This window comes from Staurois parvus, unplaced genomic scaffold, assembly GCF_062004578.1.
Source record: "Staurois parvus isolate SC_StPar_1 unplaced genomic scaffold, SC_StPar_1.0 ptg000018l, whole genome shotgun sequence".
NCBI lineage: Eukaryota > Metazoa > Chordata > Amphibia > Anura > Ranidae > Staurois > Staurois parvus.
In genome coordinates, this window is record NW_028317814.1 from 24,845,316 (window position 1) to 24,859,637 (window position 14,322).

General features: G+C 41.7%; 1 protein-coding gene across 1 annotated transcript in view; it reads left to right on the plus strand.

The window, feature by feature from the left end:
* CORO7 (coronin 7) overlaps positions 1 to 14,322 on the plus strand; it is a 304,171-nt gene that overhangs the window by 281,580 nt on the left and 8,269 nt on the right. The window contains exons 19-25 of the mRNA XM_089683334.1: positions 1,981 to 2,123; positions 5,551 to 5,655; positions 6,786 to 6,871; positions 6,964 to 7,105; positions 9,673 to 9,762; positions 12,006 to 12,122; positions 13,969 to 14,104. Of these exons, the coding sequence (XP_089539460.1) occupies positions 1,981 to 2,123; positions 5,551 to 5,655; positions 6,786 to 6,871; positions 6,964 to 7,105; positions 9,673 to 9,762; positions 12,006 to 12,122; positions 13,969 to 14,104 (819 nt within the window). The remainder of the gene's footprint in view (positions 1 to 1,980; positions 2,124 to 5,550; positions 5,656 to 6,785; positions 6,872 to 6,963; positions 7,106 to 9,672; positions 9,763 to 12,005; positions 12,123 to 13,968; positions 14,105 to 14,322) is intronic.

Sequence of the window (14,322 nt, forward strand, 5' to 3'; positions counted from 1 at the left end):
TTAGAAAGCAAAGCTAGTTTGAATGAGGCCTTAAAGAAGCACTTTGTTGATGACTATTTAAACCTTGATTGCACCTGAAAAATACTGTATAGCTAGAAATAATGGAACCCCCCCCCCCAAATGATTGCACTCAGGTCTTTCCAGTAAGGGATACTGTTAAAGAGTAACTCCACTTTTGTCTCTGCTGGGTGATCTGTGTACATTGCAAAGGTTTTAACAAACTTTTTTGCAGATTCCTAACATTTGTCATTCTGAAGAAGTAGATGTTCGTCTGTGTCCATTTGCAGAGTGAATCCGTATGGGAGTGTTTTTTTAATTATCAGTCAGCTGCTGTACCTGCAGAATTGTAATGAGGAGAGTGGCATGGTCTGCATTCAGGGTTACAGAAGATAGGGGCTAAAGGGGTACGAAGACAAGATAGAGATTTATGGATGCGCAGCCTGTTCCAGACAGCTAAGGAGTAAGATAATGTATGGCATAAAATTGGAGGACGTAATCGATTGGGAAGCCACATCAGAGAGCCATTGGCATAAGGATGACAAGACAGGGCTTCACTAATAACTCTAATAACTCATTGGGGTTTATGGCCTTTGGCTGTAGTGTAAGAGAGCTGTGATATCTGGGCCGCTTGGAAATAAGTCAGGAGGCTGGAAAGTCCTAAGCCACCATGTGTTTTCTGAGAGTATAGTGTTGATTTATTTATCCGTTCATTTATTACCCCACACAAAATGAAGAACTTCAGATTGTAATCGTATGTTTCATTTAAAAAGGTTATAGAATGTTTCTCCGTGTCAGACTCCAGAAAGAAGCCCAATTGGCATTGCTTAGGATCTAGTCGCAGTGGAGAACCCATGTGGTCATGGAGGAATTTAACAATTTGTTTCCTAAAGCCCTGGATTCGGGGACAGTGCAGATTAAGTGACTGAATGTGCCTGGGCCAATAGGCATTAGGGCACAAAGAGCTACAAGACGGGCAAAATTTAGCTAAGGGTATTGGGGTGAGATATGACCTATGAATAATATATCATTGTGTGAGGCGATCCGATACCTTAGGGGATACTCGTTTACTTGCCTCTAATATTTCACTCCAGTCCTCATCCTCAATTATACCAGTGCCCTCTTCCCAATGGGGTTTAAGTGAGTATGCTAATGGAGAAGCAGCTGGGGTGAGCAAAATATCATAAAAAGTAGATATCAATTTATGGGGTTCATTGCCATAAATCACCTCTAGTGACTCGCAGATAAAGACATTTAAAAAAAATGTGAGCTTCCAACCTCGTGGCAACAGTTTGGGGAACTGAAGAAGGCCATTTTCTCTTCCAGCATGACCATTCCATTGTGTACAAATCTAGATCCATAAAGACATGGTTTGATGAATTTTCTGTGAAGACAGTGACCTGCACAGAGCCTTGACCTCAGCCCTACTGAACGCTTTTGGGATGAATTGGAATGCCAATTTCGAACCAGGTCTTCTGGTCCAATATCTGTGTCTGACCTCACAAATGCTTTTTTGCCTGAAGGGAAACAAATGCCCATAGACACACTCCAAAATCTGGTGAAAAGCCTTCTCAGAGTGGAGGCTGTAATAGCCAACTCTACATTATAGCCCATGGTTTAGGAATGGGAGGTCCAACCAGCTCATATAGGTGTGATGGTCTGGTATCCACAAACCTTTGACCCTCTAGTGTATGTTTATCATGTTAGGTGCAGTCAATGTTTGCAGACCGGTCGATAATTATCGATGTATACTTTCTCCATTGTAAGCAAGTCTCTTCATGGTAAACTTGGTGTACACTTTTCCCAAGAACACTCAATACAGAGGTGCTTAGACTGTGAAACTACAGTGAGCCATAAATATGAATTCTAACAGGAAGGAGAGGGATGTTGATCTGGTTAAATGTATATCAGACCTCCATAAGCCACAGTACTACAGTACCATCACCAATGAAATATAAATGACTTTACCACCTTATCCCACAGGCCACAATGAGCGGATCTATACGGTGCGATTCCACCCCTGTGCCTCGGATATCCTTGTCTCCTCTTCTTATGACATGACAATGCGTGTATGGAACCTGCAGGCCGGAAGAAATGTGCTGACTCTAGAAGGCCATAAAGATCAGGTGAGATTATCAGACAGCGTCGGCTCACAAAGAACCAACACGTGCGGTATATTCAGAACCATTTATTGCTTGCTTATTTATTGACAATATTTTTTCATTTTTTTTCTGTTCACAAAACTGTTTATCTCACACATTTGCGGTGTTAATGGACCGTATGTGTGTTTATGGTTTTTGCAGTATTTTGTACGTGATTAACTTACATAAGGTAACTGTGTTTGTACTACTGATGGGGAAACAAAAAGTGACACAATAATTGTAGAGAAAAGTAGATTCTTTTCTTCTACCACCTATGAGAAAAGCCTTTTATGGCTAATGATTTATCCCCCTTGGTGATACATGTCTTGGATTCTACATAAGATTTATGAAAGTCCATGATCTGGCCAATAATTACAAAGTATGTTCCTGATTTTGAGTATAGCTTCCAATTGGACAGTTCTTAACCACATATATGGCGATAGTGAGTGATTCCTGTGGTCAGAGGTGCTTGTTATCAGATGGGAAGATTTTCCATCCTGCTGGAAAATCTCCCAGTGGGTTTACCCGATTCTGTGATGGAATTGAGGAACAGATTAAAGTACAGCAAGTGTGTGAAGATCATGACTGAGCCTTTTGCTCTGTCAACCTCTGTGATGATGGTCAGTTGTCTACACAAGCTTTGCTTTTATATTTCAATCTTTTTATTGAAAATATCAAACGTACAGACTGACAGTACCAACAGATGAGAGATATTGAACTTCTAGGACAATATTCATGTATGAACATAGGTGACATTGGCATTGTACAAAGAGACTGAGGAATTGAACATTGCTTAAATATATGGGACCAGGAAGTCCCTCTGGTGTAATCTACAGATAAAGATGATAAACTGTGAAAATGGACAGAATTCTATGAGCATGACCAAACAGTAGTCAAGTACAAAAGTCAGATATATCAAAAGGTAACAAAAAGTATGAAGGAAGAATGAGAAAGAAAATGAGAAAAAAAAGAATAAAAGATAAAGTGCAGTAAAAGAGGGCCAGTCATGGTCCCCCTAAGGAACGAAGAGGTATTGAATCCATGGATCCCAAGTTCTGTAAAATTTTGATGTATTGTTATTGAGAATGCAGGTGAGTTTGTAATTAACCATGATTCAATTCACTTTATTTTCAACATAGTCAAGTGGTCTCACCGTTCGTTTCCGATGTTTAGCAGTAATGATTCTTGCAGCCAGGGTCATGTAAAGGATCAATTTGGTCAATTTTTTTGGGGATTCCTGAAGGTAACTTTTGAAAAAGGGCTATCTCTGGGTATCTACGAATATTCACTCCTGTCACTGAGTAAATAAAGTTAGACATTCGAATCCAAAATCTAGTCACCACAGGGTATTGCCACCAAATGTGGCACATGGTTCCCTCCTGCCCACAGCGCCGAAAACAGGAAGGCAGTGCGGTAGGGTGTATTTTTGTAAGGCGTGTGGGCACCAAGTACCATCGTAGAAGTGTTTTATAGTTAGATTCAAGTGGAAAGGAAGTGAGCGTTAGGGATTCCTTCAACAATTTAAGATTGTTTAAAGGACACAATTTGGTTATATCGAAAGGTCTCACTGGATGGGAGCTGGTGGTTATCCCGAAAATGTTGTAGAGAGTACAGTCGATCCCCATCTAAATAATTCCCTATACGGAGAAAGCCCTTATTAATCCACCACTGAAATATGGGCGGTGTAAGCCCAGGTATGAATTCAGGGTTACAGAAGTTAGAGGCTAAAGGGGTACGAAGACAAGATATAGATTTATGGATGCACAGTCTGTTCCAGACGGCTAAGGAGTAAGATAATGTATGGCATAAAATTGGAGGACGTAATCGATTGGGAAGCCACATCAGAGAGCCAATGGCATAAGGATAACAAGACAGGGCTTCACTAATAACCCATTGGGGTTTATGGCCTTTGGCTGTAGTGTAAAAGAGCTGTGATATGTGGGCCGCTTGGAAATAAGTCAGGAGGCTGCAAAGTCCTAAGCCACCATGTGTTTTCTGAGAGTATAGTGTTGATTTATTTATCCAGGGGAATTTATTACCCCACACAAAATGAAGAACTTCAGATTGTAATCGTAGGTTTCATTTAAAAAGGTTATAGAATGTTTGTCCGTGTCAGATTCCAGGAAGAAGCCCAACTGGCATTGCTTAGGATCTAGTCGCAGTGGAGAACCCATGTGGTCATGGAGGAATTTAACAATTTGTTTCCAAAAGCCCTGGATTCGGGGACAGTGCAGATTAAGTAACTGAATGTGCCTGGGCCAATAGGCATTAGGGCACAAAGAGCTACAAGACGGGCAAAATTTAGCTAAGGGTATTGGGGTGAGATATGACCTATGAATAATATATAACTGTGTGAGGCGATCCGATACCTTAGGGGATACTCGTTTACTTGCCTCTTATATTTCACTCCAGTCTTCCTCCTCATATTATACCAGTGCCCTCTTCCCAATGGGGTTTAAGTGAGTATGCTAATGGAGAAGCAGCTGGGGTGAGCAAAATATCATAAGTAGATATCAATTGAAGGGGAAATAAGTCAGGAGGCTGGAAAGTCCTAAGCCACCATGTATTTTCTGAGAGTATAGTGTTGATTTATTTATCCGGGGGGCATTTATTACCCCACACAAAATGAAGAACTTTAGATTGTAATCGTAATAGTTCTCCTCTGGGGACTGCAATTCGTAATGTCCTAAAAATGTAAAGTAGTCTAGGTAGGAAAGTCATTTTAATGGAGTTAATTCTACCGAACCAAGATAGAGGGAAGTCCACCCAATGACGAAGATCTCCTTTGAGCCGTTTAAAGAGTGGGGGATAATTCACACAAAGAGTTGCAATGGAGGTTGTAAGATGAACCCCCAGATAGGGAAGGGAGCGGGTAGCCCATTGAAAGTTGTAATTGTCTCTAAGAGTCTGTACCTCTGAAGAGGATAAAGTAATGTTGAGAGCAGCTGTTTTAGAAGAGTATAAAGAGAGTCCCGAAGCTTGAGAAAATTGATGTAGCAAAGTGTGCAGATTTGGGTACGGACACCTGGGGATTTGAGATATACATAAGGACATCATCTGCAAACAGGGCACACTTGTGCTTCTATCAGCCACATTGAATACCCGTAATACCAGAGTGAGAATGGATAGCGAGGGGTTCAATTACCAGCACGAAAAGTAGGGGGGGGGGGAGTGGACAACCATGTCTGATAGAAAGAGGAGATGATTTATACCCTCGTATGCAAATCTGAGCCAAAGGATTATAAAGTTTTTAATAGAGAAATAAAGGTGGAGCCAAATCCAAAGGTGCTGTTAAATAGGTATTCCCAGGTCAAACTATCAAACGCCTTACAAGCTTTGCTTTTAGAGGAATATCTGTCCATTTATGCCCAGAAAGAATTACTGAGTTAACAAACTTTTCTTTTCCTCACAGATCTTCTCCCTTGCCTGGAGTCCAGATGGCAAATATTTAGCTACTTGCTGCAAAGATCAGCGTATTCGTATATACGATCCTCGGGTTTCCAACTCTCCAAAGCAGGTAATTCCGACTGATGTTAACACAATGCTTCCCTGTTCTCCTGTTCCTCTATATTAGGGGTCTCCAAAATGTGGGCTGGATGTGGCCCTTTATCCAGCCCTTGGGGCACTATTCTGCCCACTGACACCAAGGGGAGATTTACTAAAACTGGAGAGTGCAAACTCTGGTGCAACTGTGCAGGGTAGCCAATCAGCTTCTAATTTCAGCTTGTTGAATTAATAAAAAAAAAAAAGTGGAAGCTGATTGGTTTCTATGCAGAGCTGCACCAGATTTTGTACTCTCCATTTTTAGTAAATCAACCCCCAAAAATGACGCATAATTCCTTCCACTACACCAATAGTGGGGCTTAATTCCTCCGACTGGCACCAACAATGGGGCACTGTTCTTTCCACTGACACCAACAATTTGGCACTATTATTTCCATTGTTATAAATGATGGAACACTATGGGGTTGATTTACTAAAACTGGAGAGTGCAAAATTTGGTGTAGCTCTGCATGGTAGCCAATCACCTTTCTGGTTTTATTGTCAAAGCTTTGTTGAACAAGCAGAAGTTAGAAGCTGATTGGCTACTATGCACAGCTGCACCAGATTTTGCACTCTCCAGTTTTAGTAAATCAACCCCTATGGGTTGATTTACTAATACTGCAGAGTGCAAAAGCTTGTGTAGCTGTGCATGGTAGCCAATCGGCTTCCAGATTTTTATTTTTTTCAAAGCTTAATTGAACACGCTGATGTTAGAAGCTGATTGGCTACCATGCACAGCTGCACCAGATTTTGTGCTCTCCTGTTTTGGAAAATCATCCCCTCTTCCTCCTACTGATTCCAAAGTTGTGCATTCTTCCACGCACTGATACCATTGATTGACGCCATTCCTCTCACTAACACTGGTGATGAGGTGTTATTCTTCCTCCTACTGACTACAGGCGTATTTTTTTTTCACTTCCACTGACTACCAAGCCTGAGACATCGTTTACTCTCACTGATCACAATCTGGCCCCTCTAAAAACTGAAGGAGAGTAAACTGGCCTCTTGCTTAGAAAGTTCAGGGACACATGCTCTATATGATGCCATTGGATTATATAGTGGGGAAGAGCTTTGTATGTGATGGAGCTCTGATTATTTCAACAGGAGGGTGCTGGGCCAGAAGGTGCCCGAGGGGCACGAATCCTCTGGGTATGTGATGGTAAATATCTCCTCGTGTCAGGGTTTGACAGGTAAGAGGTTTTCCTAAATGTCCTTTTCAGTATATACTGGGATGTGCAGTGAGGCATCTTATGATTCTCTTTGATTACTTTTTATTTTGCAGCCGAAGTGAACGCCAGCTGACTCTGCATAATGCAGAAAACCTGTCACAGGGTCCTATCACCACCATCAGTCTGGATGTGTCACCTTCCACACTTATCCCGCATTATGACCAGGACACCGGCCTCCTGCTGCTCGCTGGCAAGGTAAGCATTCCGGGGTCACAAGTATGGGTGGAGGTACAACAGAAGGAACACAAGGTGCTAAGTGGCACATAGGTTGGAAAGGAGATAGCATGCATGACTAAATAATCATCACGTGTTTTGTTTGCCGGGCATTCCCGTATAATAAAAATGTTGTAGCTTGCGTCTAAAGAGGCATATTCTATGTGTGTTTTCTTAGGGCCATATCACACTAGTAACTTTGTAGCAGAGATCTGTACGAGCTACAAATATCTCTGCCTATTTTCTCTGGTGATTTGTAGCTGGCTACAGATTTGCTGCTATAGCTGACTACAGGTCTCACCTAGTCAGCTACAAATCCCTTGTGTTTCATGATAATCAGCAGCTGCATTGGATAACATGAGGAGCTACTGAAGCCAACAATCACTGCTACAATATCCCAGTGTGACATAGGCTTTATATTGGCCATACATATATAGATTTCCTTTGTTCAGCCTGTGAAAAAAAACGAACCAATTCCTCCATCTACATTAACCGCTTCCCGCCCGGCCTATGGCCGAATGGCGGCCAGCAAAAACCCTCGTCCCTCCGGCGCGATCTGTCACCGGCCGTGTACCACGGACACGGCCGATGACAGATCTGTGTACCGGTCCCGTTGCCAGTACCATGTGACCGCTGTGACCAATCACAGCAGGTTCACAAACTATGGGATACAGATCTGTGTACCGGTCCCGTTGCCAGCACCATGTGACCTGCTGTGACCAATCGCAGCAGGTCACATGACAGTTGTATACAATGGATGGCTTCCTATCATGCCATCCATTGTATACAAGTGTGGCTAGCTGTGAATGGTCATAGCAATCACAAGCACAAGCTGGGCCAATCACAACCCAGCTGTGTCATGTGATTAGCTGTGGCCAAATCACAGTTAAGAAAGAAAAAAAAATCCTGAATGAACCAATTTCATTCAGGTAAATGCTTCCTTATAGCAAAGTAATTCTTTGCTATAAGCAAATTGGGTAAAAAAAAAAAATATATATAGATCACTTCCCCAAAGTAGTACAATGTTACTATGGTAACATTATACTACTTTGGTCATAGTGAACTATGAAAAAAAATCTTAAAAAAGAGAAAAAATATAATAAAAAAAAATTATCAATTTTTTTTTTTTTGTACTGTCACCAGTCAGTGTCCCTGATCACCGCCATGCCAGTTATATGATGATTCTGTACTGTACTGGTGACAGTATGTAAAAAAAAATTGTGAAAACCATTTTATTTATTCATTTCCAAAAAATTATGACAAAAAAATTACAACTTAAAAAAACTCACCATGCCTCTTATGAAATACGTCGGACTGTCTACTCTGCAAAAAGGGGTCATTTGGGGGATATCTGTACTGTTCTGACATTTTTGGACCTCAAGAAATTAGATTGGCCGTCAGTACTTCAGGATTGATCAATATTCAGATCTATACCATAGTTTGTGAACTCTATAACTTTCCTACAAACTAAATAATAAATACTAATTTGGGTTATTTTCACCAAAGACATTTTGGCCTAAATTTATGAAGAACAATTATTTATTTGCAAACTTTTATATCAGAAACAAAGAAAAACGTATTTTTTTTTCAAACTTTTTGGTCTTTTTTTGTTAATTTAGCAAAAAATAAAAACCCCAGCGGTGATTAAATACCACCAAAAGAAAGCTCTAGCTGTGTGAAGAAAATTATAAAATTTTAGTTTGGGTACAATGTTGTATGACCGCGCAATTGTCATTCAAGTGTGAGAGTGCTGAAACCTGAAAATTGGCCTGGGCAGGAAGGCGGTAAAAGTGCCCGGTATGGAAGCGGTTAAACAGCGCAGATGGATAAATCTGCTGTGAGCTATTAGCAGACTTCGCAAACAGTTTGTGGTATCACCATCATTCATGTTATTTATTGAAAGAAAAATGTGAATGGGGCTTTTTCTGCATAATGAGCATACTTAGTACCATCTAGTGGCCATAATGCAATTTTTCCCATTCAGACGGTTTTTTTTTTCAATGAATAACGTTCAATCTGCAGAGAATATAGCCTCCGAACATTTGATTTTGCCCCATTTGCACAGAATGAATTTGCTTTCAGTTTTGATGGAAGAATAGTTATGCAAATTTTTCACACACCTCTGTAGTTATTTCCTATGCTCGTCAGCTCCATCTGCTGCCATAATGCAGTATTTTCCTGATTCACTCCACTGTATATGAAAGAATAACTTTCGACCTGAAGAGAAAATAACATTTGTGCAGAACGAATATAGGGGCTAAAAGCTCTGAAAATTATTTTTATAAATATACCCCCAAAGTGATCGACACAAAAAAATTATAGAAACTGTGGGACAAAATGTAGTTACTGGTAAGGTGTGAGAATATATGTACTAAATATTATATTAAAAAAAAAACAATCAAAGTTAAACAAAGATTAAAGTATACTTGGAATGGCAGCACAGTTACAACAAAGGACACTCAATAGAAGGCCCAGGTCATGTGCCATGGATGTCAGGGAGTAGCAAAAGCCTCTGACTGATTGTACTGTCATTTTTTTTTTCTTTCTAGGGTGACACCAGATCATTCATGTATGAGGTGATGGCAGAAAGCCCTTACTTCCTGGAATGTAACAACTTTGTGACCGGTGACCCACACAAGGTGAGACCACCAATGTTTTCATTATAGGCTTTTTTATGTACAATTACATGGCAGAAACAACCCAAACTTTAAAGTATAACTAGTTATGTATAGAGCGGGGAAGGGTTGAAAAACCTTCAGGTTATTTTTATTGGCTATCTATGCCCCATTGGGAAGATTTCCCTCATCTCCCAGAAGTGAAATCTCTCCAAAGTACAGGAAATCCTCTTTCAGGGAGTTTTGATGAGAGAAAATGTCCTCATTAGAAGATTATCCCTTTATTAACAATTTCAGTGGTCACAAGGACTCCTTAACCCTTCAAAACCTAAAAAAAAATTAGTTTTGGCTTTAAATTATTATTATTATACAGGATTTATATAGTGCCAACAGTTTGTGCAGCACTTTACAATATAAAGGGAGACAATACAGTTTACAATACAAACAAAACAAGAGGATTAAGAGGGCCCTGCATAAGAATCCAAAGAACAGAGGCAAACAATCCAGATCAATCCACAACAGGTGCAGGCTCTGGCTCGCCACCCCACACAATGCAATAGGAAGAAGGGTCAGCCGCACACCGGAGGATTGATGCATACAGTGTATATTTATTGATCCATAGGACACACAAAACACCAGGACATGAATAAAGGATCTGTTAACGCGTTTCACACGATCTCGTGCTTAAGTACGAGATCGTGTGAAACGCGTTAACACAGCGGTTCTCAACCTGTGGGTCGCGACCCCTTTGGGGGTCGAACAACCCTTTCACAGGGGTCTCCTAAGACCATCAGAAAACACATATTTCCAATGGTCTTAGGAACCGAGACACCGCTCCGCTATCAGTCTCCAGGCAGGTCCGCCCACATGCATATACGTCCACATTTCCCTGGGCCGCGATGTGTGCGCGGGATGACATGCCGCCCCTGTCATCTGGCCACATCCCCGGGATCACTCAACAGCTCCGCCCTCTCGCCAGTGATTGGCCGCCGGAACTGTAGCTCAGGAGAGGAGAGGCACACAGGCGGCCAATCACCGGCGAGGAGGTGGAGCTTGGAGAGGTGGAGCCGAGCAGCAGCGCGAAGATCACAGAAGATCGAGCGAGGGAGCGGCCAGAGAAGGAAGACAGCTGGCAGATAAGTATCTGTAGCGTGCAGATGGTGCTGCTGCAGCCAGGTATGCTGACTGTAGATGGGAGAGCCTCCCTCTCCCATCTACAGTCAGCATACCTGGCTGCAGCAGCACCATCTGCACACTACAGACACTTACCTGTCAGCTGTCTTCCTTCTCCGAGACCAGGCTGGAGCAGGAGTCAGCAAGTTAAGTATCATTGGTGTCAGTAGGAGGAATAGTGCCCCATCATTGGTGTCACTAATACCAATGATGGGGCACTATTCCTCCCACTGACACCAATGATGGGGCACTATTTCCTCCCCCCCCACTGACACCAACGATGGGGAACTATTCCTCCCCCCACTGACACCAACAATGGGGCACTATTCCTCCCCCCACTGACACCATCGATGGGGCACTATTCCTCCCCACTGACACCAATGATGGGGCACAATTCCCCCCCACACTATTATCAATGATGGGGCACTATTCCCCCTCCCCACTGACACCAATGATGGGGCACTATTCCTCCCACACTGACACCAATGATGGGGCACTATTCCTCCCACTGACACCAACAATGTGGCACTATTCCTCCCACTGATACCAATGATGGGACACTATTCCTCCCACTGATACCAATGATGGGACACTGTTCCTCCCACTGATACTAATGATGGGACACTATTCCTCCCACTGATACCAATGATGTGGCACTACTCCTCTCACTGACACCAATGATGTGGCACTACTCCTCTCACTGCAAAATTACAGTTATGAAGTAGCAACGAAACTAATTTTATGGTTGGGGGTCACCACAACATGAGGAACTGTATTAAAGGGTCGCGGCATTAGGGAGGTTGAAAACCACTGCGTTAACAGGTCCTGTATTCATGATGTTTTGTGTGTCCTATGGGTGTGCGGCTGACCCTTTTTCCTCTTGCTCATAAGAGCTTACAATCTAATAGAATAAACTTTAATGCAGAGTTTTAATGTCTTTTTCACTCTGGAGTAACTATTTGGGCCGGTGTCAATGTGTTTTTTTCATGTTAGAAGTCCTTCTCTCTCCTTATGATTCTGTAGGAATGCAAAAACAGCTGAAGCAGGTTAAATGTACATGTCAGTGCACTCTGATATTGTATTTTGTATTCCAGGGTCTACAGTATTTGCGGAAAACAGACTGTGCTGTGCGGGAAGTGGAGGTTCTGCATGCTTTGCGTCTTTGCACTAGCTCACTTGAACCTGTAGCTTTCTGTGTTCCACGTGTTAAGGTGAGAATCACTTAGATTGGTGTTTCTCAAACTTTTTCAGTTGGATGTAAAAGGGCACCACCATTGAGACCTTTGTCATATCTACATATATCCATCTCTCTTATGATCTGGGAATTCAGAGAGCTAAGATGGCTCTCTGACACAGCAGATTGGAATGACGGGAAAGTGGACATACACCAAACCCACAGAAGGATAGTGTGTGCATAGACACAAGTGACACTGTCAGCAGGTACATCTGAAAGATATAGCTGTCACAGTATAGGCAGGTTACACAGTTAAAACTCCACTTCAAATTATCAGCGGCAAGCTTTTGGGAAGTAGATCAATCTTACTCAATCTTAAGTTGTCCATATATTAGAATTTAATTTTTCCTTTTAAAAACATTTGATTTTAAAATCGTAAGTGCGGTCAAATCAGCATTTGTTTTTAACCACAGTGACAAAAAAAATTCGAAGCAGCAGAATGAAAATTTTTTATTGAATTACTTTTTAAGAGTATTTGTGGTTTTTATTCTGTAAAGTCCATCTGTTCCAATATTAAATTTTGAAAGTTTGAAGTACTTTCAAATGAGATGTGTCAAATTAGCAGATGTTCTTAGAATGTCCGTACAAATGTTTGTATGAAAATCTACTTGTGTATGGTGAGCTTTAATCTAGTTAATTTGTTAGACTGAATCCTAGAGGGGGAGAATGTTGCTAGCACACCGAGGATCTCCAATGTGGATCCAAATGTTTTAATGAATGATCACATAGTTACAGCAAGACAACGTTTTGGAATCTCGCAGGACCCTTTCATCAGGTCACATGCCTGATGAAGAGGTCCTGCGAGACTCCAAAATGTTACCTTGCTGTAACTATGTGATCATTCATTAACATTTTTGGACCCATATTGGTGATCCTCGGTGCTGGTGACATTCTCCCTTTTGCTGATTTTGTTCAGTTCCAGCCGACTGTCGCTGCAGCACCCACTTGAACACACAGTCATTTTTAATGCAGGAACGTGTGCATTTGGATTGTACACTTAAATCCTAGAGGGGACACAGTTACTAAAAGGGTCCCCTGCCACTGCAGGTATTTGACCATCGAATGCTTACTTTCCCAGCTGGCCACTGTGGTTTTTCCAGCTGGCTTGTATGGCCTGTAGTGATGTACAAGCTGGCAGTAGGATCCAGACTTTATGATGGGGGAACAAGCATTCGATTCAAGGTCGATGGTCAAATATTTGCAGCAAATGGAAGCGGAGATGCTGTGGGCTGCCAAAAAGGTAAGTATTTTTACAGGTTGCGCTATGAGTAAATGTGACCCTGTGGTGATAAGGTCAACTTAAACTGTTAAGTTAAAAAAAGAGAAGAAAAAAAAGCCAATGACGAGCATAAAGTGCAAGTACATGTATTTGCAGCAACTTTCAATATCCTCACTCCGCACAAATACCAGGTTCTGATCAGGCAAAGCTTCAGCTTTTCTTTTTTTTTATATATATAGTGTCTAATCTAGCCTGCTTCCTCCTACTTCTCACATATTTCTGTTTGCCAGTGATGTAGATGGTTATAGTGACAAGCCAATAGGTATTTAACAATTTTAGTTCTTTGCAGTGTCCCTATATCAACACTGCTGATTTTTTCAGGTACCTTTAAATGTGTGAAATTATGCCTATTGGACATCAGTAATAGATGGTCTTTTTTGTTGTCTATCTGCATTGATAAAAATTTGACATGGCATTTCGGGAAGGATGTGATTTGCGCCTAAATGTTTGACACTCTGAAAGCTGAAATGATTAAAATCTAAATTTCTACAGCTATATCTGAATTGAGCAGTGTACAAGTGGTGACATTATCTTCTATCCATAGAAAGAGTTCTTCCAGGATGATGTGTTCCCCCCTACCCGTGTGACCTGGGAACCAGCACTGTCTGCAGCAGAGTGGCTCAGTGGTAAAGACAAGCAGCAGCGTACAGTTAATCTGTGTCCTGCAGGCATGACTCCAGGTAATAGAGCAGGGGTCTCCAAAGTTTCTAAGCAAAGGGCCAGTTTACTGTCCTTCAGACTTTAGTGGGGCCGGACTGTAGCCGATGAGAGTAGAAAATCCCTGGCATCAGTTTTAATCAGAGGAATAGTGCCCCATTGTTGATATTAGTGAGAAGAATAGTGTCCCATTGTTGACATTAGTGAGAAGAATAGTGTCCCATTGTTGATGACAATGAGA